This window comes from Chiloscyllium plagiosum, chromosome 34 (genome assembly GCF_004010195.1).
Source record: "Chiloscyllium plagiosum isolate BGI_BamShark_2017 chromosome 34, ASM401019v2, whole genome shotgun sequence".
NCBI classification, from domain to species: domain Eukaryota; kingdom Metazoa; phylum Chordata; class Chondrichthyes; order Orectolobiformes; family Hemiscylliidae; genus Chiloscyllium; species Chiloscyllium plagiosum.
In genome coordinates this window covers 25,272,285-25,288,674 of record NC_057743.1, presented here as the reverse complement: position 1 = coordinate 25,288,674, position 16,390 = coordinate 25,272,285, and the positions used below count along the sequence as shown (strand labels likewise).

Here is a 16,390-nt window from a genome sequence, read left to right as displayed (position 1 = left end):
TACTCACATCACTCGCGCTTACCCACCCACCCACACCCCCACACACAAACACAGACACTCATCTTCACACCATGCACCGACTGTAACACCCTGTCCAAAATAAGGAATCGCACCTTCTTCAGAAATAAATGCTACCAGAGAACCGTTGAAGGGAGTTGAAGAGTTAGAGTGACCGACCCTTTTTTTAAAAAAATCTTCTTTTTTTTTCCTTACAAAGTTAAGTTACAGTGAGTACATCTCACTGAATAAGGTCAATATATTCTCCTATCTAAGATCCGTGGCCATATCATAGCAAGAGATTAGCCCGGCGGGAGACAAATTCAAACAGAGATAATAAAATGCACTTTGCATTGATCTGTCTCAACCTGCTCCGCATGGCCTTCCCGAGGCATGTCCCAGGGTCCCCTAATAGTCGGCTATTTCATTCACTCTTTAATTGTGAAGCTGCAGTGAAATCCTGACTATGAGCTATGTCTGCGTTTGATGCTAGTGCAGTGATCAGTCCCCAGCTCGGTTACTTTTATTTCCTGAATTGGTCCTTCATACCAAAGTTTCCCAGATATGAACCAAATGTCGTTTCACTCAATCGCTGTAGGAGACTAAAGCTGAAGTGTTGAGGGCACGGTCTGTCCCTCCCTCTACCATTCCTTGTCTACAACAGTTAAATCCACCAGAATGCCTCTTCTAAAACTGTCCGGTGATTTAATTTTGATGGGGAGAGAAACTCCACCTAGTCTATATTGCTCCTCTCTATAACGCAACCAATTTCCCCAAATGGGCCCTGGTTGGTGATTCACAGATTCCGCAGGGTGGCGAGGCAGGAGTGGAAGCACTACGAGTGATACTAAAGTTCAGGTAAGTCCTCTCTGAGTAGGACGTAACTCTATATCTAAACGGTACGCCGCCAGCGCCGAAAGCATTTACTGTGGCAGTCATTGTAGAATGATACAGCGCAGAATGAAGCCATTCGGTCCATTGTGCCCGTGCTAGCTCATTGAAAGAGTGATTAATTAGTTCCATTTTGCCTGCCTTTTCCAAAAAATAACTCCGTAAAAGCACTTTTCATCTACTATAAGCCCCTGTTCGCTGTTATTATTGAATCCATCTCGACCAGGCAGTGCAGTCTAGATCATCACTCATCTCGCCTCCTTTTTGTATGGTCAATTATCTTCGCCAATTACCTTAAGAGTGTGACCTCTGCCCTCCAGATCACTGGAAACAGTTTCATCCGATATACTGCAGCAAAATCACTCTGGTTAGGGACACCTTTCCCTGGTCCATCTAACATCGATGTTTTAGGACCATTTTCTAAAATAGAACAATGAATTGCGGTGCTGGAGATCTGAAACACACACACAAAAACCTTTTGGTGGAGAAACTCAGCAGGTCTCTCTCTGGGCTCCCTCCCCATCTATTCTCCCACCTTTCGTCCCTCTCGCCTCCACCCCAGTCATCAGCATGAATGTCCCCTTTTCCCAACTACTATGAGTTCTGAAGAAGGGTCTTGGGCCCGAAACATTAACTAAGTTTCAGTCTGCTTTCAGACCTGCTGAGTTTCTCTAGCAATTTCTGTTGTTCTGTGTTTCAGTAAATCTTCTTGTGCCCCGTGGCTGTGGCATTCTTCCCAAAGTGCCTAGATTTGAACACAATACTCCAACTGAGATCTAACTAGTGCTTAAAAAAAGGTTTAACCTAACTCCCTGGCTAATGTACACTAGGCATCCGTTTATAAAGCCATTGGTTCTGAAAGTTTAAAACAGCCTTCTCCTGTCACCTACAAAGATGTGCGCATAAATTCCGCAGTTCTCTGTTCTTGCACTCTCTGTAAAGGAAGCTTTACTTTGTACCTAATCCTTGATTGGGTCTGACCTGGGAGTGTTTGATGGGGACAGTGTAGAGGACCTAGCTCTGTATCACATCGAACTTTTGATGTACCCACTATGGAAATGTTCGATGGAGACAATATAAAGAGAGCTTTACGCTATATCTAACCTTGTGCTGTCGAAGTGTTTGTAACTATCACTGCCGGCCTGAAATTAACCGGGTGCGCTCTCTCCTTCATCTCATTAACTCTGAGTAAAGGTGAGGAAGTAAAAGGCTGGTGCGTAGGAAGCAATGTTGCTCTTATATACATATTTAAAATAGGAGGTCTTCTAAATATCCAACAGATCTGGCGGTATGTCATATTGGTCTCGGAATATTAGCTCTGTTTCTCTGTCTAAAGATGCTGTCAGGCCTGCCGAGTTTCTCCAGCACTATCCGTATTAAATTCACCCCGTATCTATGTAGCATCCACGGTTTACGTTAAAGAGCAGACAAAGTGGACGGGATTAAAACCCACAGCAGCGTTCTCAGGCTGCAGCTGAAACCTGTCCCTGCCCCGGGCGACCGTGCCCCACAGACCAGATCAGTGCTAACCCATGACACCGCCTCAACTGGGGGACTGGTGCCTGCTCAGCAAAGGCACTAAAGAAAGTGTTCACTTTCTGGCGGGAAATGCGCTCGGACCCACAACTGTCCCATTATGGGCAGGCAACTTGTTTGCCTCTTGGTGACACTGGCCGTTTTTCCAAGAACAGGCGAAAATTGGTTTTACATTTGTGTGGGCAGACCTCGGTTGGAAAGTGTTTAAATAAAGCTGCAAATTTAGCAAGGGGCGGGGATTTATTCCGCACACTTTAATTCTGTTAGCACATCCTTCTAAGTTCCTCACTGTGATCCTCCCCTCCCCACACAAAAAGGCCACAGATCCCTCATTCACTGCACACAAATAATATGTGTGCTGAGATCGAGCCTGTCCCCAATGCAGACTGTCCTTAATTAGCTGAAAACGGGAACCCCGCACTAAAGCGTGGTGAGACTGTAATATGATAAACTCCCTTTGTTAAAGTGTCACCATAAATGTTCCTGATAAGCAAACGCGAGTAGGATCAAAGGCAATAAGCTTCTCAATTTCCTGACTCCGTCTCCTAATTTTCCTCACCTATTTTTCCCCCTTTAAACAACACTCGACAATCCGTCCTGTTCCTTGCCAACGAGAGTTCAGGGGTCAGCCAAGCACTTGCAAATAATTGCGAATTAATATCCTCCTGAAAAGACTTACTCTGGGCTTTCCTCAGATGACAAATGTCTTTATAAATTCGCAACGAGATGACACCCATTTTTATTATTTTATTTTGGTCACAATCCTACAACCGTCTGAAACATAATCTGCTCCGGACTTTTGCCTCCCTTTACAAAGCGCTGAAGATGGGAAGCTCCTAGTAAGTATTTCTCAAAACACAACATAATCAGTCTCTTCCCCTGCTCGCCTGTACACTACAGCAGTAATGAATGGGTTTAGATGCTTCCCTTCTCTTTCTTGTTTATTAAAACTACCCCGAGCCTGTGTTCGGGGTTGGCTATCTGTTAATAACCATGTTTGCGGATTCTTTCATGTGGGCTGCAAGACCAGAATACTGCACACTTGTAGGCCCCTAACACACACACACATGCACAAAAAAAGGTTCAACTCTATTCTCCAAAGTAGTATGGCGAATGCATCCTCCTTTCTAAGCTTAAATGTGAGACCTGGTAAATGCTCGATGCAACTCATATTGAGACAACCTGTTGGCGTCTCTGTTATGTTAAAGTTATTGGGCCCATCACCCATTTTTAATAAACTTAAGCAACTCGAGATTCGTGCACCATCTGCCCAGTGTCCGGCTAGAATCAGACATTCGGCCTTTTCCTATGAGGGATTCCCTCAAAGTTAGATTGGACAGACCTTCGATTCATCCATTCCTCGTGGGACCCTCCCCACCCCCCTACCCCCACCCCCGAACACAGAGGCACCTCACCCCCCAACACCCTACATCTGGAATAACCCCTCAGTCCTGTCACATTTCACTGAAAACGAGATGCAGAGCTGGCTGAGACATGGAGTTGAATCGATTTACCAGAACCGCTGCACTTCCAATGACAGTTCAGTCCCGTGACTGTGATTCTGCCAAATAACTAATACAATAATCCAATTAAAAACTAGAAATCCCAAATATTAAGAAACGCGATGCCATGCATGGACCAAGTTGCTAACTTTTGTTTTAGAGAGCATTAAAATAAGCAAACATCACCTTTAACACCAGAAGATTCTGGGTAAGATGAAACTAGGATTTATTTTTAAAAAAACGTCCAACTTAAATTCCGAAGTGTGGCTCTCGCAATCTGCCATGGTTGGAATTTCACCATCGAATTGAAATGCTGGGTCATTTTTATTATTATTGTTATTATTTCATAAATTTGAGAGAGGATTTAGGGTTTTGCTCCATCCCAAAGACCTTTCAGCTTTAAGTTCTGGGTCCTATATGTTCTTTAAAATCCTTTCCATGTAAATTGCAATGAAATATAGAAGGGGTAAGAGGGAAAGCCTTGATGGGAAAGGGGAGGTTAATCCTGGTTTAATGCAGTGATGCAGCTATAGGACCGAGCTGCGCTGATTGTGTTATCTCTGCCTAACATTTGTATCTCGCTCAATTCCTGCAGCCAAATAGCTGGGAGAAAGTGGAGATGTATGGACTGCTGATGCCTCGGGAAAATATGTTATTAATATCTAAATAACGTTGCCATATTTGAGCTAAATCTCTCTCTCTCACTCTTTCCTGGTGTTGGATGAATTCGTTTGAAGTGCAGTGCTATCGCTTTCTCTCATCCTCTTTCTTCGTTATGCCTCCTCACTTCTGACACATGAATTGTAGATAGTTTAACTCATGCAAAATATTTTTTTAAATACTCAATTTCCGAAGTCAGTCTGTCCCTTTCTTTCTCTCCTTCAGCCTTTATTCCTATCTCTCCATTTTTCTATCCTTTTACGTTCTCACATGCAATTATTCTGATTTAAATCATATTATTGGTTTCGCGTTTCTGTGCTCTGATGTCTTTCACTCTGTTTCCCAACATTCAAAAAAAAATACAATTCTCTTTTTCGTTTCCCTAAGCCACGGTCCTCCCAGCTTTATTAATTTCCATATTTCTGTCCTCTTTAAACCTTGTCCATTACCTCAAACCTTCTCCCATTCCTTGCTTCAAGTTAACTGAACTTGAATTGCTCTGTTTTACTGTCCTTCCTTGCTTTCTGTCTCGCCACTTGTGTGTTTATTTATCTAAACCCCGACTAGTAAAGTATTCCGCGCCAGTATTTGCTTTAATAATTGCTCTCTCAGTGTTGTACCTTATTTGTCTTCGCTTTCTCTGACAAGTGTCATTCGTGTGGCGGCTATATCCCTTTCTTTAATTGAATATGCACATTACAATGAGTTGTAGCCCCGGATAGTTTGACATTCCTCTATCTGTTCCCTGGCCTCTATTATTACAGCTAATCCCCCCCTCACAAACACAGAAATCCTCTCTGCGTTCTGTTTGATTAGATTCACAACTTCCAGGTGACCCTCGGTCTTCAAGTATCTATTGTAGCCTCTCTGTCTCTCTTTCGCTTACACATGAAGGTTTTTGGTTAACTCTCTGTGGTTACTTTACCGGATAGACACTTCTACCTCGTCAAACCAGGTGTGAAACACGCTTCACCCACCACGTAAACACAACAACTTTAATTGCTCTCTCTCGCATTTTATCTATATCTCTATTTGACCAACTCCTGTATGTCAGCTTCCTATAGTCATCCTGTCGCATGCGGTGTTATTCTACTCTGCCAGATGCAACTGGCTTGTCTAAATGTTTACATGACCGCAAAATTCAACACTTCTCCACTCCCTATGACTAACTGCTACTGACCGAACACCAAACTCCTCACCAAAACAAAACGCGGGCAACCAGCATGTGGTTCCACACTCGATTCTCACTCAGAATTCCCAGTTGCCAGTCTCTGCAACTACAACGCATTATTACCCTATTACATTGCTTCATTGTTTATTCGTGTGATGCAAATTTCTTCCGTTTAGTATTCCATTGATCTGCAATTTTGACCATTGTTCGTTCCGCAGTCTATCGCGTCTCTCCAGCCTTTTAAACTCGTCATCCAATTTAATTCTCTTGTGTCTGTCGATCTATCTCCCATTTATAATGATACCCACACCATTTATTCTCGTAACATGTTGCAGATGCTCGCAAGTCTCATCTACATTTCCACTTCCATTGCAAATCGATACCCCGTGCTGTGCAGATTGTCATTTCAGAGACATTTCAGTGTATATTCTTTCACGAATTCCACCGCATTATTTTCTTCACCATTCTGTTTATTTACTTTTTTCCTAATTGTGTAGGATTTACCCACAGTCAAGGTATCTTTGGAGTTTACCACTCAGAAATAAATCGACAGAAATTTGGAGGGGATGCTGGAGCAGGAATGTTGAACTCCACTCCCTCCCACCCCAGCCCCCACCCCGAGTAAGTCAGTGGGAGACAGAACTTCATCTTACCCACTCATTCATTCATTAGCTTTGGACACCTCTTTCTTTTAGTTGGAGTTTTGTTGAAACAGGTTCCCTCAACTACGCGGTTACATTTTTAAAACGTTCATCCCCAGTCTAAGTGATTGCTGTCAGCACGAGGTCGGAGGAGCATGTGACAAAATGCTAACTCTGTCCTCAAACGATATACACATTTTATGAAAAATCACGTTCTATAAAAGGGAACTGAAATCTGGCCAATTTGTGCCCGGAGCTACACAGAGCGAAGCGTTTAAAGATGAAAGTGCAAGAAATAAAAGGGCTCAATTTAATCTGCCTTAAAACCCTTCAACATAACGTTTGTGCTTAAAAGTCCCCACAGTGGCTGATTGGGGCTAAATACACTTCTAACCATGGCTAGCAGCTATTACACTCCTCGGAAACACAGCCCCTCATTCACACAGAACAGTTTTCATTACTTTCTGTAATAAGCCTTAACATTATTAAATGTCAGAGAGATGAGAGAGAAAGGAGCAGTCCAGCAAAATCTTTGCTTTTGAAAAAAAGAGAAAGGACATTAGAATCTCAGCCTTGAGTTACCACAGTAAAGGCACAGATTAAGTTATGTTTGGGTTTCCTGTGGTTCTGGGAAATATAAATAATTATTCAAAACAAATCGCTTAAAGAGACAGGGTTTAATATTGGCACACTATACTGAGCTTGTACAATAGACAAACATTGACGAGTCAGGGTTTAAAAATATAACTTAGCTATAAAAGTCTCTCCTTGTCAAAGATAGCTGTTGAATCCCCCCAGATGCTGCGACGGGGTGTGTGGTTACTATAAGTGGGTGAGATTCTTCGGCAGCTGTTAACATGCACTGCGATTGAACTGCGAGGGTTAGCGGTCGCCTGTGCAGTTTACTACTTGAAGATTTCTACAAACAAAATCCAGTTTGGGGTTAGGGGCTGGACACGAGCGAAAAGGTTCCCACTTGCCCAATGGTTTAAATTAGAGACTCGTCTAAAAAAGATCACAGAGGTCGCCGGCCGTTTAAACATCCGGTCGTTATTAGGCTCAATTTAGAAAGTGAAAGAAAAGTTTTGTCGACTTTTTAAAACTCTTCCTGAAAGAAGGAGTTGGTCAATAAATAGAAACACCATCCTGTTACCCTGACGTCTTAAAGAAACAGTCGGTCATTTCGCTATTACCCAGCGTGAGTCTCGGGTGCTATTTAAAGGCGGATTGCAAAACGGCAACACGCGGAGTTCTCTCCTTCAAACATTTTAAAATATATATTGAAGTATTAAGAGCCCGAGCTTTCGGCGATGCTATTGACATTTTCTTATTTGGATAAAGCAAAGGCAACTGAAAAATCACCTTCTCTAAGCTCACTATTACCTGAAACTTAAGGTAAGTTTAAAGAGAATTAAAAGTTTTTGAAAGTTGGAATTCCTTAAATTAACAACTGATTTTTTTTTTAAAAAAGCACACCTCCGGAAGTTTTGCAAATTAAACTACACTGACCGGATCACTGTCCAAAATATAAACAAATCGTAAATATTTTTACAGCGTCTCTTAACTGGCAGGATTTTGGAAAGGCAATCTCTCTTACTGAGTTCAGCGTCAATAATTGACGAAATGCCCAGGATAACTGCTCACAAAATTACACCATCCAACATTCTTACAAACTTTGCTTGACCGAGATTTAATTTATCTGCATGGATTTAAAAAAAAGAAAATGGACCGAAGGCCGGGGTCGCGAAGGGCGCGAAAAATAAAAGACATTTTTAAAAATATTCAGGAGGACACGAGTTCGGAACATTTAAAAAAAAAACAGCCGAGAACGAATTAAATAAAATTTGGCAAAATAATTTTTAAAATTATCTTTCTCCAGACCGTTCACACAGAATAAAAACACAAAAACGGTTTGCCCCTTTTCCGGCTGATGTGACTACCTCAGCATGAAAGTGAAGGTATGTTTTTGTTTTGAAAAAAAAATTGAATTAAATGTTGTGTGGAGTGGTTGAACTGTGAAGGTGACTGGGGAAAACTGCTCGAAATCTGCTTCGCAAATGAATATCGACTGTTTCCAAATGTTTTTTCTCTTTAAATCGTTTTGTACCTTCAGCTAGTTATTCTTTCCCAATGATATTACAAAACTCCGAGCAGCAGGGTGTGCTTGCATTATTCATGCGTTCCCTTTCTCCATTGTTTCCTTGTCCCGCTCTTTTGTTCTGATGTTTTTTTCCCCCCTCTCGCAGGTTTTTTGAATGAGAATGCCGAACTCTGTCTGCCTCAGAACAGGCTGCTGTCTTTTTTTTCTCTCTCTCTCTCCCTCTCTCTCCCTCTCTCCCTCCCTCCGCCTCTGTTCCCTTTTTGTGTTTCGGCTTTTAAAACATTTTCAATGGACTCGAAGCTCTTTGTACTCAAGTTCATCTCCAAGTCTGAAAATGAGTCCGTCTTCGAGAAACCCCTTTATCAAGCCCAGAAGAAACGTTTGAACATCTCGTTTGACAGTTTTTTGTCTTTTTTTAAAGGGGGCGGTGGGGGGGGGGGAAAGGGAGCGAATGTGTTTGAATATTCCCGAGTGGGCCCCGAGGAATTAACAGAACAAACAAGCTTTATTTTTTTTCTTCAAAAAGTTTGACCGGGAATAATCTTGGGTTGGTACACAAGTCAGCGGCCGGGCCTCACCCCCGACGCCAGCTAAAAGGATCAACCGATTGATACAACTTATCGGCACTTTGGACTGTGTGACAGACGCCATTTACTTAAGCAGAAACCCACTCTCACTGAACTGAACCAGCCGCATACATGAAACCAAACATAGCACATCGTTTTATATACTTAACCTCGCCATCAAAACATCAACCGCACCACATCCACAATTGCCAGCAACTTTCCCGAGTTATATTTCTATGGTCTCCCTGCAGGTTCCAATTGATTCGCTGACGAAGTGATAGTGTTCGCACTCTCTCTCTCTCTCTCTCTCTCCCCCCACCACCCCATTTCCCACCCCCCAATCTGTCTGTCCCTTGATCATCCGCCCACAGTCAATGCCCCATCTCCTCGCCTTTTATCGGCCGGCTGCAGTCATCTCCCTCTCCTAATTGTTATTGATTGGCAGAGCGGGCAACTGTCAGCCGTGGTTTCAAGGGACCGTTTAAGAAACCCGGAGAACGATCTGTCCCACAACACAAATTAATTTAAGCTCCGACACTTGCCCTGAAACTCCATGGTGAATAATGGATGGCTGCAGCGTGTGGAAGAAGGGAGACCAGCGCTGACTTCCCGCAGCAAAGCGTTTTACACTCGGCACCATCTCCTGGGAGGGAAATCTCCCCCAACGCTGGACGCTGCATTCCCCCAAACCTACAGAAACACTGAGGTCCTCATACAATAAAATATCTCTGCGAGGGGAGGAGAGCATCCGTGCCCCTTCCAGACATAGATTTTGAAACATTGCTGAGGGTGGCTTTATGTGCGCCCTGTGGTAATTCGAAAGACAACAAACGCTGGGTTGTGTGTGTGTGTAAGTGTCCTTTCCTAGATTTGCAATCATTGTTAACTCCAGCATGAAGAAGCTACACCAAATCAAACAGGGAGCGCCCCGGAATGCAGTCAGGTGCGAGTAACTGCAGGTTTAGAATCAAGCGCTGTTTCCCCCCAACCCTGAGTGTTTTAAGCCAACATCCCAACCGCGCAAAACTGAGGCGAAATTGAGACTTGAGCAGGGAATTTACTCCTCCCCCTTCCCCAGCCACCATTAACGTTCCAACCCCCCCAGTCCAGCTATGCCTCCCCCACCCCTCCCTACCCAGATACTAACACAATGACAAGAGGAACTCAACTAATCTCCAACTGGGAGGAAACAAAACCAAGAGTCAATGTTACCTTTCTCCCCGAGGATTCCATCAATACTATGTTTAGTCTTTCTTCCCCCTTCTTCCTCCTTTTTCTCCATTTCTTCGTCATCATCTCTCTTTCCAAACTTGGCTCTTAACACCCGACTGATGGAGCTCACTTTCAAAAGAAAAAATAAATAAAATAATTATTTCTTTTGGGGGGGCGAATCATTAGTTTGGGTGATTTTACTGAAGTGATGATTCAAAGCAAAAGTCTTGAACGAGTCCATTTTCCTCAAGCCGATTGTTTACATGACTTCTGGCCAGTTAAGGTATTATATAATAATTTCAGATTTTTAAAAAAATTCTCCTAAAATCTTATGAAATTTGATAACATTACAAATAAATCGTGGTCGTTGTTTTCACTAAAATCTAGTGTGGACACATTCAATCGTTTCATTATGAATGTCTTCTGATAGGTGTTACTGGGATTTTTAAAACAAAAACAAAATGGTTAAAACTGAAAAAAAAGGGGGTTTCCAGGTGAGGAACGAGCTGTTCCCAGAATTAATTCTCACCCGCCCACCCCACAAGCTCTTTCCCCATCGCTCTCAAACCTGTCAATTTCAGCGATTGGGATAGCAACCGACTGCGGGCGCTTCGGCCCCTGGGCTGAATGGGTGAGGGGTAAATCGGTGGAACCGACCGGAAGAAAGAAAAATGATCACGAAGAAATGCTGAAAGACACCAAACTGGTCAAGAACCCAACCTAGCAAATTCCCCGCCGCCACCCCGGAACCGAATCGTAACACAGGCCTGTGGAGACTTCATAAATCCAACCTGCAACTTTGAGCAGTTTAGCTGGAAAGTCAGTGTGTATTTTCTGCCGGTGCAGCGCGGGAACAGAAGGTGACTAAATTGTCTGTGATCGTTTTCGAAATTCAGCAAATTGACATTTTTTGTATGCATTGGTAACAATTTCGATTAAGTTCAAGTAAAAATATTGTACAAAGTTCAACGGTGACAGTTTTTAAAAGCTGCAGTTTGTGTGGCGTTTGGGTTCTGTCTGTGCCCTCGTTCTCTGCCTGTCTCTCTCTGTCTGTATGTGCCCTCGTTCTCTGCCTGTCTCTCTCTGTCTCTCTTCAAATGAATGATTGAGGAAAGTGTTGGAAATTGTGTACGTCTGACAGGTCCCTTTATAAATAGTCAGGGCAGGGCTGTTGGAAGTTTTCCCTCACCTGAAGGTACAGTGCTCCTGTCACAGATGCCGTCCTTGAGTAGTTTGTCCCTGATCTCCCAACTAAACATCCCAGGGTTTTCTCTCTTGTATTCCTCGATCTTTTTCTCCACATCGGGCGTTGCTACCTGCTTTAGTAGGGGAAACAGATATCGGAATAGACAGAGACAGACACAAGGGGGGAAAAAAAACAAACTTTTAATTTATTTGACGTGAGACTTACAAAGTAACTACAATCAGAGCTTTTTAATTCATAGTCTGAAAACCACCACATTTGCACTCAGCGGCCCAATTTGTTTTAAATCCAGAAGATACATTTATTAATGAGTTGCCATGTGTCTTGTCTAACTGAGACTCATGACATTGTGAGGGGGCAATATAACGACGGGATGCTCTTCCTCCTAAAGACTAGCTTATTTAACTTATATATATATATAAAGAATATTATAGATTGTAATGTTTTGAGACAGGGATGTTGTTGTTTTATGTCTCACAGAGTTCACGTTGTAGCTAGTTCAGTGTTTAATTCCAGTTCAGTTCCCTCTGTTGTCATTGCTCCAATTGCCCAGTTTGATGTGGAACCAGTCTCTCTGCAACTGTGTCAGGGAGAGGAACAGAGACCCCTATAGTTTTGGCCCTTATTTCAAAGATCAATCGGTCAGTGCACTCCTGAGTTGAGCTGAATAATCGTGCTACGTATAATCGATTTGTTGGAATATACGCCATTCAGAAAACAAAAGGTTATCGTGATAATTTTTTTTTTTAAAAATCCTTTCATTTTCCGAGAGTTTTCCACTCGGATGATGCGGATTTAATGGGAAATAAATACAATGCATCAGCGAGGGTTGGAGCAAGGAATGACTGGGAAAAGGGTCTCTGCTGGGGAGAAGGTCACCGCTGGAGAGAGGGTGTCTCCTGGAGAGAGGATCTCTGTTGGGGTGGAGGACCCACTGGCGCGGGTGTGTTTTGTTTTGCCCCTTTCCAACAGTAAGATAAAGATTGCGAATGGTTTTTGTCAGGTTCATCCTTTTTTTTCCCTCCTTCCACCATAAGTCTCCAAAACCATGTTTTTTGTGGATGTATGTGCCTGTGAGTACGTCAGTGTGTGTGTGAATGTGTGTGTATCTGTGTGATTGAGAGGTGGGGAGTGGAGAAAGTTTGTGACCACATAAAGTTGAACTTCAGTGCTCCACATGTACATCTGCCGGTGACTGGAAAATGTCAGGATCTGTGTTTTTTCCTTCCCCCCTTTCTCTGCGGAGCACCGCATGAATGCTCCCCTTCAAAGGAATACTGCTTTCGTTTGCTCGGTGTCATCATTCTGACCTGTTAGAGGGTCGCCTCGGCCCAGCTATTTGCTCCACTCACCCTGGGCTTGCTCCCTCCGATAGCCCCGGGTCGGATCGAGCCAGTTTCTTGATAGCGACACAGGATTTTCGATACACAGCCGTGAGAGACCCGCAGCTGCCGGGAGATGACACAGGGCCGGATACCGTGATGGGCCATCTCCACGATTTTGTGTCGGATGTGGTTTGGTAGTGGCCTGCCGTTTATAAAAACGCCGCCGAGCTGATTTACTCTCCCTTGGCCCAGAGGAGTGGACACTGGTTAGAGAGAGAGAGAGTGGGGAGGGGGGGGGGGGGGGGGGAGAGAAAGAATGAAACAGGTCAGCAGTGTACAAACCTCTCTCTGGACCCAGTGTTTGTGACTGGGAGAGAAAGGAACAATTTCAGAATTCATTGCCCAATAACAGTTGCAGTTTTTAATTTTCATTCTGGTATTTATTTTAATTAGGGACATTCCACTCCCCTTTAAGATTTGCAGAATCCAGCTCTCCCCAAGACTGTCATCATTGTCGAAATCTGCTTTTCAAACAGGTGTGTGTCACTGGCTGAGCTCCAGATTTAACTGCGCGAAGTTTAGGGGCTGCTGTGTTTAAAGTGGTGTAACATTAATTTAATTATAACTTGCCATGTAAACCTTTTCCTGTTAATGAGGGGGAAGTGGCGTGTGATACCACAGTTCAGATGGTCACTAACTACAGTGGAGCTGAACGCAGTTTTAACCAAACAGCCTAGAAATGTAATCAGATTGAAGGTAATTAAAGTCCTAACTTTTTAAACAAGGTTGACTTAGGGAGATCGGGCAAAACACCTTTCTGTAGAATTGAACCTCATTCTAATCTAATCGATTCACTCGTCACAAATCGCAGCGGCCTCGCTTCATAGAAATGCGCGATTTTCCGGTTAAAGGTGGACTTCGAGTTAACGAAATCGTCTTGAATGAATTCGTTTCCCCAAAAAAGGTTTGCTCACCAAATGGAGTGTGTTAGTTGTGTTTTAATAGATAAAAGGCGAGACGGAATTAAAATCCACAGAAGGCGATCAGAGACTGGTATTACCCCCCCTCCACCAAGCTGCTTGGAGCTCCCTGTTTCTTAATCTGCATCAGCCATTGCTAATTTACAGGAATGATGACCAGCACATGCGGGTAGTTTGGACACGGCTCGTTTCTCCCAAACGTCGCTAAGTGGCCCATTTCTGCACTCGGTAAGCACTAGAAACTGTAGCACTTCCCTCGCTCATTATTCCCAGTCATGTTGTGCAAATATTGGAGTAATCCCCCTTATCCCTTTCCTGACTATTTCTTCACTTCAGTGTGCTGAATGATGCACTTGACTAAATCCACCCAGCTTGTGTGTTTTGCAACAAGCCTGACTGATGGGCTTTTACCAATTTCTCCTTAGTCACGAAATACACGGATGGAGAGCGGCAGTCGCTAAATAAATCCCGTCCCAGACCCTCCAACATCATCACTCTGTGCATGGCTGCACGTGCTTGGAAACCATATCACAAAAATACCATTAGCTCGAAACGCCTGGTGCCAAATGAATTAAAGATACACGGATGTCTTATATTAAAGCAGGTGCACCAATACAGGACTCACTCTACACTAAACCAACACCCAAACCCTCCAACACGGTTAAAGAAATGTTCCTTTTTTTAAGTAAAGTGATTTAAGTTCTATTCAAGATACACGACTTTTTTCCTCCTTCTACTAGATCTGCTTGCACTCCAGTATTTAAATACATCTTATTGAACTGAGGTACGCTGTTGTTCATAGCATCCATACCTTCCAGAGGGAAACCGGTCCTGTTGTAGCTTTGGCCTGGACTCGGGCGCATCATCCGCGGTGCTGTCCCGGTTAGAGACGTCATTCTCGATTCGGTATGGAGACGAATGGTACTGGGGAGGGATGGGGGTGGGGTGGAATGACTGGGTGGGGGGGGTGTCGGGGGGGGGGGGGTAAAGAGATTTACACAGACAGACACACAGAGAGACAGACAAAACTGAGCGAAGCACCAAATCCTCCTCTATCCCCTGGTTTCCAGTCTCTACTCGCTGCAGCTGCCCTCTCGGTCCTGGCTGGACTCGCTTTGTGCGCTTCCTGCAGGAAAAAAAACTTTCTTAGAAAGTGGGACGAGGAGTTTGTAGACTGAAGGGTAACTTGGCGGGGGAGGGTAGCGGTAGTAAAGAGAACCCCTTCACTGTTCGCAAGGAACAATTTCCCTCCCCGGTACAATGTTCTTGCTGCTTGCTAATCTCCCTCTTAACTTCGTTATTTGCTTTAATGCTGTTTTCTTTTTGAGGAAAGTTTTTTTTTTAAAGACAAACTCTCCAGGAAGCGGGGAGATGTCGAGGAGCCCAAGTTCGACGCAGTGTGGTGGAGGAGAGAAGTTTAAACTCTGATAGGCTCGGGCTGATTCTTTTATTCATGAGGAGGGAGCGGATACATTGACAACTGAACGCGCCAATGACAGTGAGAGACTCTGGGCCCGATCACACATTGTACATTCACTCTTTCGCTGCCTCGTTTTGGACCAAACAGCTGTTTTATTAAAAACAATTTTCAAGAAAAGATTTTGGGAAAAGAAAACGACCACTTTAAAACAAAAGAGTAAGAGCTGGAAGTTATTTGAATGAATAGAAATACATCTCGCCCCCTCATCAATGGGACAAACACGAAACAAACTTCAGGCCGAAATATCTAATCTTCCAGTTATCCTTCAATGACCAAGACACTCTATTTAACAACCTCCACCATTCAACTGGACAAACACCGACTCAAGAAACATAACTCTGACTCCATGGCCGCTGTCTGTCTTACTGTCACTGAGCACCGTTGCCTGATGTTGTAGACAGATATTAGCAATAAAGGCGATCCTAATTTAAGTGAAATTTCACGTTAATTCGCTTTAATGTTGTAGTTTCGGTGACTGCAGTTCAGCGAGAGTCAGTATCCCTCAGATTTCGAGGAGAATTGTAAAGGACCATTACGCGGTGGAACTGTATTTAAAGATGTAATGTAAAAGTGCATGTCTTGATGGTAACAATAAGGGATTTGTTTAATGCTAGGATGTTGTTAGGCTGGCCTCTTCTTCCAGCGCGCGTCCACATGTCCCCTCGGATCTGCCCTGTCCTATCTTACATCGTTCGGTCGTTTTCGCAACTTTTTTTTTGAATAGATTTCAAAATTAATTTGACCAGACAGCAGGAAGATTTTGTTCGGAGGAACTCGGTATCTTTAATTCCTGATGGCATTAACTCGTTAACATGACTTCACTTATACCGGGGGAACAAGGCAAAGGTGGCTGCTTTCAAGGTAAAGAGATCGGTTCATCTCAGAGCGGAGGGGTGGGGGGGGGGGGGGGGGGGGGGGGGGGGTCGCGTTTAGGATTTGCTTTTTCCATCAGTTGAAGCGCAGAAACGTTTTGGAGAACTGGTTGTTTTCGGGGTTCAAATATTTTTGATGGATGAAAAAAAATCATTTTCTTTTCTGAGGAAACTGTGGCGAAATCTCCTTCCCAAAGGCACAAACTGTGCATAACGATAGACGCTTCTGTCAAAAATATACACACACACACA

The 16,390-nt window shown here is 43.6% G+C and overlaps 1 protein-coding gene and 1 long non-coding RNA gene across 6 annotated transcripts in view; one reads left to right on the top strand and one right to left on the bottom strand.

Moving 5' to 3' along the window:
- LOC122540354 (paired box protein Pax-7-like) overlaps window positions 1-14,735 on the bottom strand; it is a 184,028-nt gene extending 169,293 nt beyond the window's left edge. For 3 of the 5 annotated variants that reach the window (XM_043675953.1, XM_043675954.1, XM_043675952.1), the window contains exons 1-4: window positions 14,598-14,735; window positions 12,834-13,069; window positions 11,467-11,596; window positions 10,278-10,406 (exon numbers count right to left, since the gene is read on the bottom strand). In XM_043675953.1, the coding sequence (XP_043531888.1) occupies window positions 10,278-10,406; window positions 11,467-11,596; window positions 12,834-13,069; window positions 14,598-14,682 (580 nt within the window). In that variant the 5' untranslated portion in view covers window positions 14,683-14,735. Of the gene's footprint in view, window positions 1-7,086; window positions 7,318-10,277; window positions 10,407-11,466; window positions 11,597-12,833; window positions 13,070-14,597 lie in introns of those variants that run through there. The other 2 variants (XM_043675956.1, XM_043675955.1) reach the window with 2 other exon arrangements.
- On the top strand, window positions 7,347-14,590 carry LOC122540355. The gene is made up of 4 exons (XR_006309269.1): window positions 7,347-7,793; window positions 8,278-8,356; window positions 13,260-13,342; window positions 13,798-14,590. It is a non-coding gene; the product is annotated as an uncharacterized LOC122540355 (long non-coding RNA).
- Window positions 14,736-16,390: the final 1,655 nt, after the last annotated feature.